We start from the raw sequence: 14,605 nt of genomic DNA, 5'->3' as shown, positions 1-14,605 counted from the left end.
ATAATAGTTTTCTTGCCAAAATAAACGAAAAAGCACACCGGGCGCCGGCCCCGCGGAAGTCCGCTATAAACGTTCAGTCGAAACAATTTTCGCCTAAAATTTAGTCTGTTGTAGCCGATAGTCTGCTCTAGCCGGGTCCGTTGTGAGCGGAGTGGACTCCATTTAAAATGCATGGGTACCAGACAAACCAACAGAAATGGTCTGTTGTAACCGAAAGTCCGTTGTTGCCGGATCCGCTGTAACGAGCGTCGACTGTAATACTTGCTTTTTTCGCGTTAAAAAACATCTTTTGTGGCTGTAATGGAGCTGAGTGAGATACTGAATCCTAGTTCTTACAAACTAAACGAAGTTGTATTTTCTCTTCATGGCTCCTTTAAGGAGTGGTCCGCGGGTCATACGCTACTGCGACGAAATGAGGTTTAATCGAATACATTGATAACACAGTGCCTTCATAACACCACCCATGCCCTGTTCATCTATTTGGTCAACAACCAACATCAAAATACCGTGTAGACCGTCTGTCGCGGAAGCCATGAAAATCGGCACTACGAACAAAACGTGCGTGAATCCAACCATATCACAAGCTACCTTTCAACCACTCTTTGCTTATCATCACTTCTTGAAAGGAAGCAAGGTCTTTATTTTGTATTTCTTTCCCCCATCCGACGCTGCTGCACGGACATACAAATCACGAGTGCAGCTTGAACTTATACTTTGTGTTCATGCTTTGAGGGATGTGTTTCTTAGCACTAGAAGAATGGATGCCGCAGGGAGGGAAGCAGCCTGGCTTGTGCGGGCAAGACAGCGTGATAAGAACGCAAGCGGGATTTTTTTTTTTTTTTTTTCATCCGCATCATGCAGTCGCAATGCCAAAAACGATTGCTTATCAGCACAACATACAGGTAGCGGGAACCTCCGGGTTTGTGGCTCGGCTTGCTATCTCCAGATGTTCACAAAAGGAAAAGGGTTGTCGTTTATCTGCGCATGGTTCTGATCGCAACAAATTACCACTCCGGGAGGGAGGGGGGGCTCACTATCTTCTGAGGTGTGCCGGGTGTAAGAGCAGTTGTGGCTGTCACGAGAGTGCAAATAAAAACACGCAAACTAAAGGTGCCTATATTTAAAATTTTCTTTGTCTACGTTAGAGGAGAAGAGGGAGCAAGAGCTGCGTCGGATAGCTGAATCTTTTCTCTTTCTTTTCTGCAGCCCTAAAACGATGCCCCAGCTGCATTATTCGATCAGCAGACCCGTCAAAAAAAGCAAACTATAAACGGTATTGTCCTTCTGGCAACCGCATTAAAAGCGGTACGTTTATGCATTGAGTTCTGAGGGAGGCCTACCGGTGGCCAGGAAAGCCCGTGTTATATCAGGTCCCGCGGTATAAGCGGTTACGTTATAAATGGTCTACACTGTACTACTACCGTATATTGCCGCGTATAAGTCGACCTTTTTTTTTAAAAATGACCTTCGAAAATTAGGGGGGTCGACTTATACGCGGAGTCGACCTATACATGGGCTGCCATCCACTAAAAATTCAAATTTGCCGCCGCTCAAAAGTTGTTTCTGGAGCCGACTAGAGCCACTACGAAGCCTTATCTAGCCAAGACTAGCCAGTCACATGAGTCGCTCGCCATTTTGGGAAGCGCTTTTTGTGTTGTGTTGCGGGCGGCACGGCCAAAAATCCTCCCTGTTCTGTGGCACGGCTGAGGCATTACCTTTCCTGACCGGCCGCAGCAATGCCTCCGCAAGCTCGGCGCCAGTACAGCGCGGCATTCAAGCGCAAAGTGATTTTGTTTGCCGAAGACAACAACGTCGCGGCAGAACGAGAGTTCGGCGTCTCCGAAAAGTGTGTTTGGGGATGGCGGCAGCAAAAAGACCGCATCTTAGCGTGCGCTGGTACGCGTCGGTCGTTTCGCGGGCCGAAGCCGGGACGTTACCCCGTCGTTGAAGAGAAGGTACTCGAGTGGGTACAGCTGCAGAGGAAAGAAAGCCTCAGCGTGTCCTACGAGGACATTGAAATGAAGTCGCGGGACGTCGCAACTGAGCTAAACATCCACCGCGAGGAGTTCAAAGTATCCAAAAAATGGATAACGAACTTCATGAAGCGTAACGGGCTGAGTCTCCGGCGTCACACAACGGTTGCGCAAAAGCTGCCGGAGTCGTACGATGAAAAGCGGCTCGAGTTTCGGCGGTACGTCGAGGACCTGAGGAGGCGGCGAGGGTTCCTGCTCGGCCAGATCGGCAACACCGACCAAACACCGGTCTGGTTCGATATGCCGAGCAGGAGAACCGTCGCCGAAAAGGGAGAGCGTCAGGTCCGCCTCGTAACAACAGGGAATGAGCACAACCGCTTCACCGTCATGTTGTGCTGCACGGCTGACAGCCACAAGTTGCCACCCTTCATTGTTTTTAAACGTAAAACCCTGCCGAAGGAGACGTTCCCGCCCAAGGTCATTGTGCGGGTGAACGAGAAGGGTTTCTTCAATGAAGAAACCGTGCTGGAATGGTTTCGGATGGTGTGGTGCAGGCGTCCCGGAGCTCTGCTGAAGCCCCGGAGCATGCTTTTGCTAGACTCTTTCCGCGGCCACATGACGGACCGGGTCAAGAAGGCTGTGGCCAACGCCGAGTGCGACCTTGTCGCAATACCGGGGGGGATGATGTCGATGCTTCAGCCGATCAACGTATCCCTCAACAAGCCCTTCAAGGACCGCGTCGGGGCTCTGTACAACAACTGGATGAAACAGGCGGACAAACCCACAACACCCACCGGCCGTGTTAAGCGCCCGACCCTGAGCACGGTAGCCCGGTGGGTGAACGACGCCTGGTACGGCCTACCCGACGACATGGTGCGGGACGCCTTTGTGAAGTGTTCGATTTCGGCCCCGCTTGAGCCGGCCACCTTCGACAACGACGAGAGCGACGACGACCGCGACGAGTAGGCTTAGGCTTCGAGCCACTCTGGAACTGGTCGCTGTTTGGTTGTCAACAATCGCTTGTTGATATTTTTGCTTTGTTTCGTTCGCTCGGCGACGGCAGTGGCGGCCGGGGCTACGCCCGCAGCATCCACAGCGGGAATAAAAGTCAGTATTTTTGGTCCTTCAGAAATTGTTTGTCATTTTTTTTTTTGCGTTGGCGGAAATGAAAACTAGGGGGGTCGACTTATTTCCGGAGTCGACTAATACGCGGCAATATACCGTACCTTCTATCACTTCCACAGCTACCCATTTATGGGATGCAGTGATGTAACTAGCCCTGGTTAGCTTGCAGCAGCAAAAAATCTGCTTCAGAGCGGCGAACTGCGACTTTGTGGCAGAACAAAAAGTACCTCAAGGAAGAAAGACAGCCTCGTAGCAGCAAAAAAATTTGGCGAACCGTGCACTCACCCACAAGACTTGAATGGCGAAGCCATAGGTGAGCATAGATAACTTTGGACATAAAATTAAGTTTTATTGTTCATTCTACAATGCTAATCATCGCCATCGCTGGCATCAAAGAAGACGTCGTCTTCGCGAGTGGTGGGTGCAAAGTCACTGCACAGACGCTGCCCTGTGAAGGGCTCTTCTACGATACTGAGTGCATGCGCACGACGACACGAAGGCTGGCTTTTATACCAACAAACCAAGAGGCGCACGCTATGATGTGACTAATCGTTCAAGCAGGTGTTGCGACGATTGCAGTGAAATGCTCCTCTCGAGTGCTGCAGCAGCCTATATCATGTCTTTCATTGTCTAGCGGGTATAGCAACAGCTGCACGATAGCATTCCTCTCGGGTAGTTTTTTGCAACACCGAACTTATGGCCAGTAACAAACAATCTGCTGTTAGACAGAGTTCTATTGAAGATGTTCACATTCAGAAATGAAACAAGCGTGAGCCCCTTGTGGTGTCATAAGCGCATGCAACTCGTGGTGCCATAGTGGGCCAACAGAGTGGTCAGTCTCCCTGGTGTTCATCGGAGCTGTCAGAGCGACGTGCGTCCACGTGACTATGCCGCTAGGTTCTGCTTCAAATGTGCACAGACAACCGCAGCAGTACGCAAGGAAGGCCAAAGTGCAAGAGGCATACAACGCCAGAGGAATTCAGAACGCTTTCACATTTAAGGGGACACGCGGGTCGAAAAAACGCGATTTTTTCGAAATATACCGATTTTTTGTTTTCCCTTGCATTAGCATCTTTGACTATCCTTCTTTCATGGGTAAAAACATGAAAACGAAATACGAACGAGAACTTGGTGAAAAATGTGTCTGAATGACTCGCGGTGACCCAAGAAACCGCGCAATCAAGCCAAATTTCGGCCAGGTTTGAGAATTTATTCCGCACGGCAGCGTGGCTCGCCGCCATTTCGGTCACTTGAGAGAGGTAGATCAAGCCTCCTTCTCTCGATTGAGCCGCTCGCTAGTTTCGTATCTCCGCGTAAAAAAATAAAAAAAAATGTTTCTTCCCGCTTGTTTTGCGAGCTCCCACTGGGCATTTAAATCACGTGACGCGAAAGCGGGACCGCCATTGGCTCTTGCCGCTTGTGAGCCGCCATGCCGCCATCGCCCGCATCGTTCCGTTCGCTACTTCGCGCTATCTTTTCTATTTCCTTATCGTGTGTTTTTAATTGTGAACGGTGAGGAGAAGCGTGACTTTTGTCGCCGGAAGCAGCGTACTTCATGCCGGTACAAAGAAAAGCGCAAGCGGCGCAGCATTTTGACGACCACGGCCAATGCCGGCACGACCGGCACCGTGAGGCCTAACGGCGCCGGGCCTTCAAGCGTTGCAAGCGCGGCTCTACTAGGCGGGGCTGATTTTATCAGCGAAGATATCGGCTTTATAAGCGCATCGGAGAAGAAGTCGGCGGCCTTCCAAGGTGAGGAGACAGCCAGCCACGGGAGCGGTGCAGTTATCTGTGAAGTCGGCGCTCTGACTGACCTTGAGTGGCGCCGTGTGCGCAACGTGCGGGAAGTGCGAACTCGTCGTAGTTGAGGTTGCGAACAAGCGGAAGGGCCTCACATCGGTACTGGAACTGAAGTGCAAAAACGAGAAGTGCCCTGCGGGAGTGATTTCTTCTGTTTACTCGTCGCAGCGCGCTGCCGCCGTCGGTCGCGGAGGCCGCAAACCGGAACTCTGCAGGGGAAGTCCCCGTGATAATTTCGCCGTCAATGTGAAAGCGGTGCTCGGTGCACGCGCGGTTGGCATCGGACACGATCAGCTGTGCAGGTTTTGTGGCATTCTTGGTCTACCAAAACCACAGCATCAAAAGACGTTCTACAACACTGCCAAGAAAGTTCATGTTGCGGCCACAAAAGGCGTCTCTGACAAACTTGCTGAAGCAAGGCAAGTAACTGCGTTGCAAGCTGGTCAGACTGACCTCAGTGTGATTTTTGATGGTACTTGGCAGAAGCAAAGACATGAGCCACAACAGTGTTGGCACTGCCATTTCTCTTGACACTGGTCTCTGCCTGGATTTGAGGTGCTGTCAAACTACTTGTACTTGCAGCCGCCACCAAAAGCTTGATGAGCAAGAGGAAGTGTGGCAAGCCTTTCATGCCTCTTGTGTGTGAAAAAAATGTCGACTGCTCATCCCATGCCATGGAGACGGAAGCAGCACTGCGCATCTGGCACAGGACGCTATCGTACAACCTGCAGTTCACTGTAGTGGAGACTGCCACTGCCCTAGCAGGGTTGTGGTTCAACAGGGGCCACACTAGCTTTGAGCAAGTTGTCCAAGAACTGGGAATCTTCCCTTCAGAAGAACTGGTCAGACTAAGCAATGCAAGTGACCAGCGGAGGATCAGGCAGATGTGTGCCAAGCTGACTGCTAAGGCTAGCCCCATTGCTGCAGCCTGGTGAAACGGTCCCATACCAAGGACTACCCCAGCAAAAACCGTGAGGGTGCAACTTATGCAGCAGGAGCATTCTAGTTTTAGTACCTCAATGTGGACATTTCAGACTGTATCCCCACCAAATTTCATGTTGTTCGAGCAAGAATTTCTGAATCTGCCGAAGAAATAAACTTTCAATTGCGTTTTTCTCAGCTTGTTGTTTTTGTCCGTTTTCTGAGTTTGTGCACACTTATTTTCCCACTTAAAGTTGTCGTATCAGGATGAAATTTTGCACAGATGTTCATTATACCACGTAGAGTGCACAAATCTTGTTCATTATGCAATTTGTGTCCTTAGATATTTCTGACGGTCATAAAACAAAAATATACAGAACAAAAAAAGGCACACTACCAGTCATTTTTTTTTCGTGGTGAGGAAAATGATGATGAGGCTTTTTCAGGTAGATTTGTGCACTCTGCAGTTCATAAGGAACCACCTAGGCTATTTTAAAAGTTTCAGAAAAAATTTACTATAAAAAAAAGTGTGCACAAAAAAGCCATTTTTCTGAAAGTCATGCTGTGTAACATTTTATCCGGAGCAGCTATTCAAACTCTGATTACATATATGACCAGAGGAGCTCAATCTCTACAAGCTGTGAAAATTTCAGCCTCCTAACTTCATTATTAAAAAAAAAGTTGTTTGGAGGAGCACGTCCCCTTAAGCCACAAAAAAATTAGTTTTCTCTTTGTAGCTATGCTTTAGAAGCTCTACACGCACGCAATAATATTTGTATCCAAAATTATTCAATTTTCTGCGAATTTTTAACAACTTGAATTCGAAAAAACTCATTTTTACACAGTGTTTTACCATTTGTAATTATTCCGTCTAAAATTTGATATTCGCACTCCTCTAGAAAAAACTCAAAATTTCGCTGCAAAAATTAAGGAAAACTCAGCTTTAACTGTCCTCACGGCACCGCTGCTTATAACACCACTTATAAGATAACTTTATCACTCCTACCAATGAGTCTGTTATGACAGCAAAGAGGGTTTCCGTCGACTGCTTCCTGGGCTGTCCAGAAATTCAAACGCAGGTCTAGTGAGAAGGAATGAGCTGTGCCCCCACCTGCTGCAGCTCCCACAGCCATCCGTCCAGAGTCTGCCCTGGCCGGCCATACAGCACATCCAGGGACACTTGTCCTGGGAACAGCTGCTTGGCCCGGTCGAGGCAGCGGAGGCTGTCTTCCACCAAATGGGTCCGGCCCAGAGCAGATAGCTCCGCATCGCTGCTCAAGCTCTGCAGTCATCGGGAAGGTCAGGCTGTTCAGGGCGACACGCAAGAATTCCACAAGGCTTACTTACAAAGCTCGCTCACATGCATGAACTAAGAGACTTTCTATCCAATCGCACCGTCTGCATCACTGGACCCGACAACCAACTGTCAGCCCCCTTCTCCATATGCCGTGGTATGCCTCAAGGCTTCAACCTACCACCCATTCTGTTTAATCCAACTATGGAAAACCTGCCCTCTATCCATACCTGCCAACTCTCCCGATTTACCCGGGAGACTCCCGATTCCTTACCTATTTTCCCGATTGTATGGACACGGCCATAAATCTCCCGATAAATGGCCCCAACCCCATCTCAGAAAAAAAAAAAGAAAAAGGACTGCGTTATGCAGCACAGCCGCATTGCGATTGCCGTCACAAGCTGGATCGCTAACCGAAGTCAGATGCGAATCCAAGTCGTTTGCGTGCACGGAGTGTACGAGCCTAACTTTGTTCACATATGGTCGGAACAATGCGTTGAGGACTGAACGTAGTAACATTCCGCTTTTCACAGCTCTCTTGACATTCGTCGAAACCCAAGAAGAAGTATTTATAATGTTTCTTGAAGCCATATACTTCACAATTCCCATGTTTTGTGCCGTCCACGAAAGGCGAACAGTTCGGATTTTGCTAGACTTGTGCATGCGACGTGAGCGTGGCCCACGGCGGTAAAGGAGACTTAAAACTGCATTGGGTGACTACTAAGCACTAAAGCTTCCTTCGTGCTGCTGAGAAGCAGAGGACTGTGAGCAGCTTATTTGGCAACAGCAATGAAGACAGTGTTGTGCGTGTGGAGTGCCTTTTAAATGCATAGCATTTTAGTAAACTCACAATGTCACGCGGCGTTGGCGTGCCTTGTCGTAGTCCGTAGCCAGGCCACTACACTATAAAAGAAATAACAGTTTCCGGCGCCCGGTTTCGAACCCATGACGCCGCGGGCAGAACGCAAGGTGCCCGGCGCACTACCGACTGAGCCACGAAACCGACACAGATTTCAATGCACCGAACGCGCCTTATATCCTTCACTCATTTCTGGTTTGTTTCGAAAGCGCCACAAGTTGTCCCGCGCCTCCGAAAGATGGCGACACGGGTCCCGCGATCGAGAGAGACGACTTGCCAGTGCACCCCCTCGGAAATGCTGTGCATTTGATCGTGCCCCTCGCGAGGGGGATGTCTTTCTTTGTAATGTTTGTCCGGGTTGTCAGTAATTTCGCCTTGTTCCAGTCGACCACGTGTCCCGTCCCCTCACGGTGCTCTGTTCGCTGTAGTCGGTTATCAGCAGCTGACTGTTCTTTATTCTGTATCTTCATCCGATTTTCATATTATTATTCTTACGGAAACCTGGCTTGAACCAGATATTGCCTCCAGGGACTATTTTACCGAAAATTTCAATGTTTACCGCAGTGACCGGGACTGTACAAAAGGTAAAAGTTTTGGTGGGGGTGTTCTCATAGCTGTGGATCGTTCTATTCTCTTATCGAGCACAATTTGCTGCTCAGCATGAGTGATCACGTTGGCCCACTTCTAGACTAGACTAGACATCGCACGTGCTGCATAAAAAAAGAAATACCCGCCCCCCCCCCCCCTTCCCTTTCACCTCCCCCGCTGTGAACCTCCCGATTTTCATAGTTCCCAGGTTGGCAGGTATGGATATCTGTCATGCCATTTATGCCAATGATAAGAACAAGGAAGGAGAGGAAACGGCGCTTCCCAAGGCGACCAGATGTCACAAGTGCTTGGCCTAAGCTAAGCTAGCGATATCTGTGATGGGAGATGAAATTGACCAACCGCCGTGATCAGTTTTCGCCTGCGCAGCTCTGGAATGAATTGTGACCGCAATCATTCAGTCCATGAGGTGCCGCAACCTTCTCCATCACTCTTGCAGCTACAAAGCTTCCAAGTCCGTGTTCGTTTTCATTGTGACAGTATCTGGTTGCTCACCCGTGCCGACCACAATGAGCCATCTCGCCTCCTATATAAATTCTTGCTCCATGCTCAAGGAGGGACACTGCTCATAAAACAGCTTTTTTTAATTGTTAAGTCAACTCTGTGAAACTTGTCAGCCTTGCTGCTTTTTTTCCTGCTGATTTCAAATATGCAGGGGTGAGACAGCCCAAAGAGATTTGGGAGCAGTTTTCGGAGCAGCAAAATTTCGATTTTGGAGCAGAAGAATCTTGATTTGGAGCAGGTAGGGACATTTAATACACCGTCTTGTCAGCTTAAAAAATCATAATTTCAGCAATTTGAAGGGTCAAGTACACATTCCAATCAGTTTTGAATACCCAGAACACTGGAACAGCCTGACGCGAAAGAATTTAAGAGTATCACAAAGTTCTAACTGCACTACCTTTTTCCTAACTAGTGATATTGTGTTGCGGATGTACGCAACACTGACAACAAAACTGCCGTTAACATTATCAAATTTAAGGGCTCTGCAATTGTGGCGTGTTTTCTTGCCGTTTTAATGCTAAAATTATAATTTTTGTAATCCCAGGTTGCGTTGTACGAACGAGTGTAGTCACGGCAACAGTTGAGCAACTTCGAGATAACGGTCGCATAGCCCAATCAGCCTACCCGTTGCAGTCCGTGGGGCGCACGTCCACCCGGTGATCATTTGAGTAGCGTTACTGTTTAGCCACCTAGATTTGGGCATTAAATTTCACTTCGCATACATCCAGTGTTATTAGTCGCGTGCTATGGCAACCATGCAGTCCTGCAGCTATTGGGCGCTGCCTGGACAGGTTGCGGCGCCGCAGCGCAGCCCGCAACTTTCGTGCCGACCGTTCCCTCCCGGGCCGAGGCTCGCGATCGCGCTTCGAAGCACAGCAACACCTCAGCATTTTAGAACACCACAACGACCCAAAAAGTTCAATTCACAAACCCGATTATAGGCGCACGCACAGCGTTTCGCACTCAAGGACAAACCACGCCGAGGTTGTAGGCCCCACATTTCAAAACTTTTTTACGAGCCGCGCAACTTCTCGTAATCTCGCACCAATCTCAAACCATATCCCCGCGTTAACGTCACTGTTCAGAGCCACAATTGATAGAATGAATAGACTGGAACCCAGCTGATAGCGTAAAATAAACCAGGGAAAATATCGGCGATGCGTAGTGAGCGCGTGAAGTAGGCAGTAGCAGGCAGATAAGGCGGCGGCCATGTTTGTAGCCACAGCGATGCCTAATCGGGAAGGTCGTTTCAGCGAACCCGGACAGAAAGCCAATCGTGTTTTAGAAGCTATCGTTTGCTTCATTTCAGTATTTCTATTTTTGCCATTTCTGTTGACCGACAATAAAAGCGGTCACCGGGATGCGGGAGGCTTTCGTCCCCGCCGGAACTGACATGAACATCAAAATCCGTGCCTTTCAGGCTCTTCCGGAGCAGTCTGGCGCTATTTTCGCAATTTTCACGCTTTTGGAGCAGCTTGGCGCAGGAAAATGGAATTGTATCAAAAAGGCGCAATATGCGCAGCTGTCTCACCCCTGAATATGGCATTAGTTTTTGAGAAAGTCAATTAGTTACCAAGGTAATTAGAGATAATTAGTCATTTTTGGAGGAACAATTGACAAAACAGTGCTAGTCATAAAACTACAATGTTTATATTTCCCAATACTATGAACTCTGGTGAGTGCAATAAGAGAATCGGCTTCTTGATGCACCATTTGGAACTAATTTTACAGCTCATTAAACTTTGGCGGCACCAGTGGCAACAAGGAACCACTTCGAATGCCCATTTCAAACAGCACGCTGACCTTGCAATGACGAAGGAAAACAACAACTGCTGTTTCGAGGAAGGATTATGCAAGAGTGCTTCGTTGACCCCTTCTGCAACCCTCCACCTCCCCCCCGCCCCACAGATGGTCATGGAATTCATGTCTGAGGCTGCAACGTTAGAAAAAAACCCTCAACACGCACTCACAGTCAGCACACTATTATAGGCACATATATACCCTGGTAAATATGCCACGGCTATTTTTTCCCCCGAAAAATGAATTACAAAAGCCGACCTTTGTTCTTACACAGTAGGCGTTCACACAATGTAAATTGCAGATTGGCAAAAAGGAGAGTTCGAGCATCCCACTGCCACTATCGCCCTTGCATGTCTGTGTGAACATCGCCCTTGCATGTTTCTTTGTGATACGATTTTCTAGGCGGCACTCGCTTTTTTTTGTGTGTGTTTCGTTTTTTTGTTTTGTTTCGCCCTTCGTACTGCACTGGATTTCACAAGTTGAAAACAAGGTTGCAAACTGTCGGTGGCGCTGTGCCCACAACTGCTGCAGTTATACTGAACACATGCCCCGGCTAATCAACTGATCGCTAGGAGGGGAAGGGACTGTGTTATAAACAACCATGCACTTGAGTTGTACCTTTCTGGAAACTCTTTTCTCGTTTGCTTCAGACGCCTCAAAGCAACAGGTTCTCGTATGCAGCAGCTCGACCTATGCTCTACTTTATACGTTACGTTGCTGCCTATTTTCACTGGTGATGAGAAACACGGACATATTGTAGAGGTTGGCTTTACTGCTAAACGCTGCCGGTGACGGAAGATGCTCACAACCCCCACACACCTGTATCCCAATGGAGACTCGCGAGACGCCTGCCTTCTTGAAATCACTGCAAAAGACGGAAAGCATGAAACCCGCCAATCAGCATGTTTAGTAAATACTTCTTGCCAAGTCTTATGATACACGCATAGACACACATCAACCTACAATGCGCACAGTACTTCCCAGTTCCTGTTGTTCTAAGGCAAAAGTTTGCTCTAGACCTGTTGAAAATGGACATAGTATTTAAGATACTTGTATACAAGTTGACAAGGGCCTACGTGGCAGGTTTTTCAAATAGACTGATGGGGCTTCACACAAAAGGAAAGCTTCCCATTGCAAAGCTAAAGACAACAAAGGTTTTCGAGGTTTCATTGAAAGGAAATGCTCAAAAATAAAATGTGCTTGTCAACCGACAGATGTGGCCCCACTGTGGTTTATTTGCACCCATTCGTGTCTGCATAGGTATAAATCAGGTCAAGACTGCTGAGTACATTTGAGGTACAGATTGAGACACTGGACACAGATCACACTAAAAGCGATGCGATCTAGAGACGTCAGATTCAGCACCATGTGACAGCTTTGGCATCCCAACCCCGCAATTTCTGGGGCCGCTAACTCCCACTAGCAGTGGCTGCGTGAGCAGGTCAGCATGTACAAGTGCCTTCAGAAGTAACTGGAGCACGGGAGCTGTGGCCGAACGGTATCGGAGCGCCGTTTAGCTGCATCAGCGGTAAACGAATGTCCAGAACACGCATGCATGCCTGCCGACGGCGATAGCCCATCTATACCTCGCAGACCACTTCTTTTAACCTAGCTTCAAACATTGTTCGCAGCATACTGGTCTTGGCGATGGCACTGATAGCGGAGTCGCATCTCCGGTCTCTGGCGCACTTCCAGCGCATGCGAGCTGCCGGAAAAACGGCACGCTATCACGAAATCTGCAGTGACAGTTTTTCTTCCAAGTATTTTTAGGTTTGTGCAGCGCCAAGCCGAGACCAGTATGTTGCAAACGATGTTCGAACCTCGGTTAAAAGAAGCAGTTTGTGAGGTATAAATGGGCTACCGGTGTCGGTCGGCATGCGCGCATGCGTGTTTTTATCATTTCGTTTACCACCAGTGCAGCTACACGGCGCTCCAATACAGTTCGGCCACAGGTCCCTTGCTCCAATTACTTCTGACGGCACCTGTACAGTCAGACCAATCTTTTAACTGGTGTGCACGAACAGCGATTTTTTTATCTTATGGCGCTCTTAAGGAACAGCCTCGCAGATGATGGGCCCAGCTGAGTGCAGTATCTGAGCATGCACTTTTTCTCGACCTGTTTGAAACTTGGCTTCCGTCATACGGCGCTGACGCATGAAAAGGGGCTGCGCGAGCACACTAGTTCAAGATTTGGACGACTGTACAATACTGGTAATGCTCGAAACAAGCAGAAACGTTCCCTATCGTTTCATGTTCTCATATTAGGCCCGGACGCCATGAGGCAATGTGTTTACTTAGGAACAGCTATTCAGCAGCTTCAAGTTCATGGTACTGTAATTAAAGATAAGGTGCTGCGAATAAGGCAATTTGAAAAACGGCTGTCTTTGAGGAGAGTTAATCATAACGCAGTTGTTTCCTAAGCACAATTTTCGTCGAATACAAAGCATCTTAAAGACATTTTTGTCCCGACGGCATTGCCTACTTGAGTTGTTCCTTGGCAGCGGGCGTCGGGTTGCATTCCAACGTGACTTCGAGAACCGGCGTCTTTGTCAGGGCGGCGACGGCTTCCAAGACTGTCTCCACGTCTCGAGGTCGCATCAGGCTCGGGGTACCTGGACGACAAAGGCAGAATAGGCACCCAGCTCGCGACGACTGCTTGACGTTCGAGAAACGGCCTTACCTCCTCCGAAGAACACGGTTGTGATCTCCGAAATGCAGCTGCTGCGGACGACGCTCGCGAGCTCTCTGACGAGACAGTTGGTCATAGCGTCGTAATCGACATCTCGGCTGCAAAGAACCGCCCATGAGGACTTCAGAAACACACGCAAAATCTGCGGAACTGGGCTGACCTGATGTACTTGTTGAAGTTGCAGTACGTGCATCGCTTTTCACAGAACGGCCACTGCGTGCAAGACGGGAAAAGCCTCCAGATTGATAAAAGTGCGGTGCTCAGAGACAACAAACAGAAGGTGGTTGTGCACTTACGTGTACGTACAACGAGCTCGCGTGGGAGTGAATGTGTCGTTTGCTAGCTGGCTGTATTGAAATGCAGCGCCGTCGCGCACACATGAATCGCAACATTGCAGTACTTGAACAAAGCAAGCGCATGATGCGCTCTCTTTGTTTGCCGTGCTTTCAACTTTTGCGAGTTGTGGCTTTCGCGACCGATAAGCACGAAGACGCCACTGTGACCTACCGCCACAGAACAGTGCTACCGCTTCCTATTTCCAATTACTTTCACCTGTTGACATAACAGCGTGATGTAAATGAATCGAAGTTCGCCTCACGTGCGCGAATGGGCGATGGACAAAAGCCGTGGCCGTAGCAGCCGTAGGCCCGTAGCAGATTACTGGATTGGATTCGTTTTTGTGCTTCCCTGAAAATAGCGCTGAGCTAATTCTCACGTCACGTAGCTTTTACGTCGCACAATTTCATCAAGGAACTGTCTGGCTAGAATGCGATCCCAAAGACCTCACCAGTCAGGCGTGCCGCAGTTAGAGTGAACTAGAATTCTAGTTCACTCTACCGCAGTTAGAGCAGTTAGAGTTACGTGGGCCACAGACCATCTAGGGACCTGTACCCAACGTTTATAAACGCTGCCTGTACCGACCGCCGACTGTCACCAAGGGGGATTCAGAAAGGAGAACAGCACTTCCGAATTGAATTTTCTATTAAATAGATTCACGTAAACGCACCTAAAATTCTCGCAACATGGCCTATTGG

General features: G+C 48.8%; 1 protein-coding gene across 2 annotated transcripts in view; it reads right to left on the bottom strand.

The window, feature by feature from the left end:
• The window catches only part of LOC144169255 (radical S-adenosyl methionine domain-containing protein 1, mitochondrial-like), a 110,234-nt gene extending 96,030 nt beyond the window's left edge, over positions 1-14,204 (bottom strand). For both annotated transcript variants that reach the window (XM_077698320.1, XM_077698319.1), the window contains exons 1-6: positions 13,868-14,204; positions 13,732-13,784; positions 13,563-13,669; positions 13,365-13,494; positions 11,702-11,747; positions 6,931-7,101 (exon numbers count right to left, since the gene is read on the bottom strand). In XM_077698320.1, coding sequence (XP_077554446.1) covers positions 6,931-7,101; positions 11,702-11,747; positions 13,365-13,494; positions 13,563-13,669; positions 13,732-13,784; positions 13,868-13,990 — 630 coding nt within the window. In that variant the 5' untranslated portion in view covers positions 13,991-14,204. The remainder of the gene's footprint in view (positions 1-6,930; positions 7,102-11,701; positions 11,748-13,364; positions 13,495-13,562; positions 13,670-13,731; positions 13,785-13,867) is intronic.
• Positions 14,205-14,605: the final 401 nt, after the last annotated feature.

Source organism: Haemaphysalis longicornis, unplaced genomic scaffold, assembly GCF_048455015.1.
Source record: "Haemaphysalis longicornis isolate Haplotype H1 unplaced genomic scaffold, Haemaphysalis longicornis Haplotype H1 scaffold_2, whole genome shotgun sequence".
Lineage (NCBI taxonomy): Eukaryota > Metazoa > Arthropoda > Arachnida > Ixodida > Ixodidae > Haemaphysalis > Haemaphysalis longicornis.
Note: the sequence above shows the minus strand (reverse complement) of the source record. Positions and strands in the feature narration are given on the sequence as shown.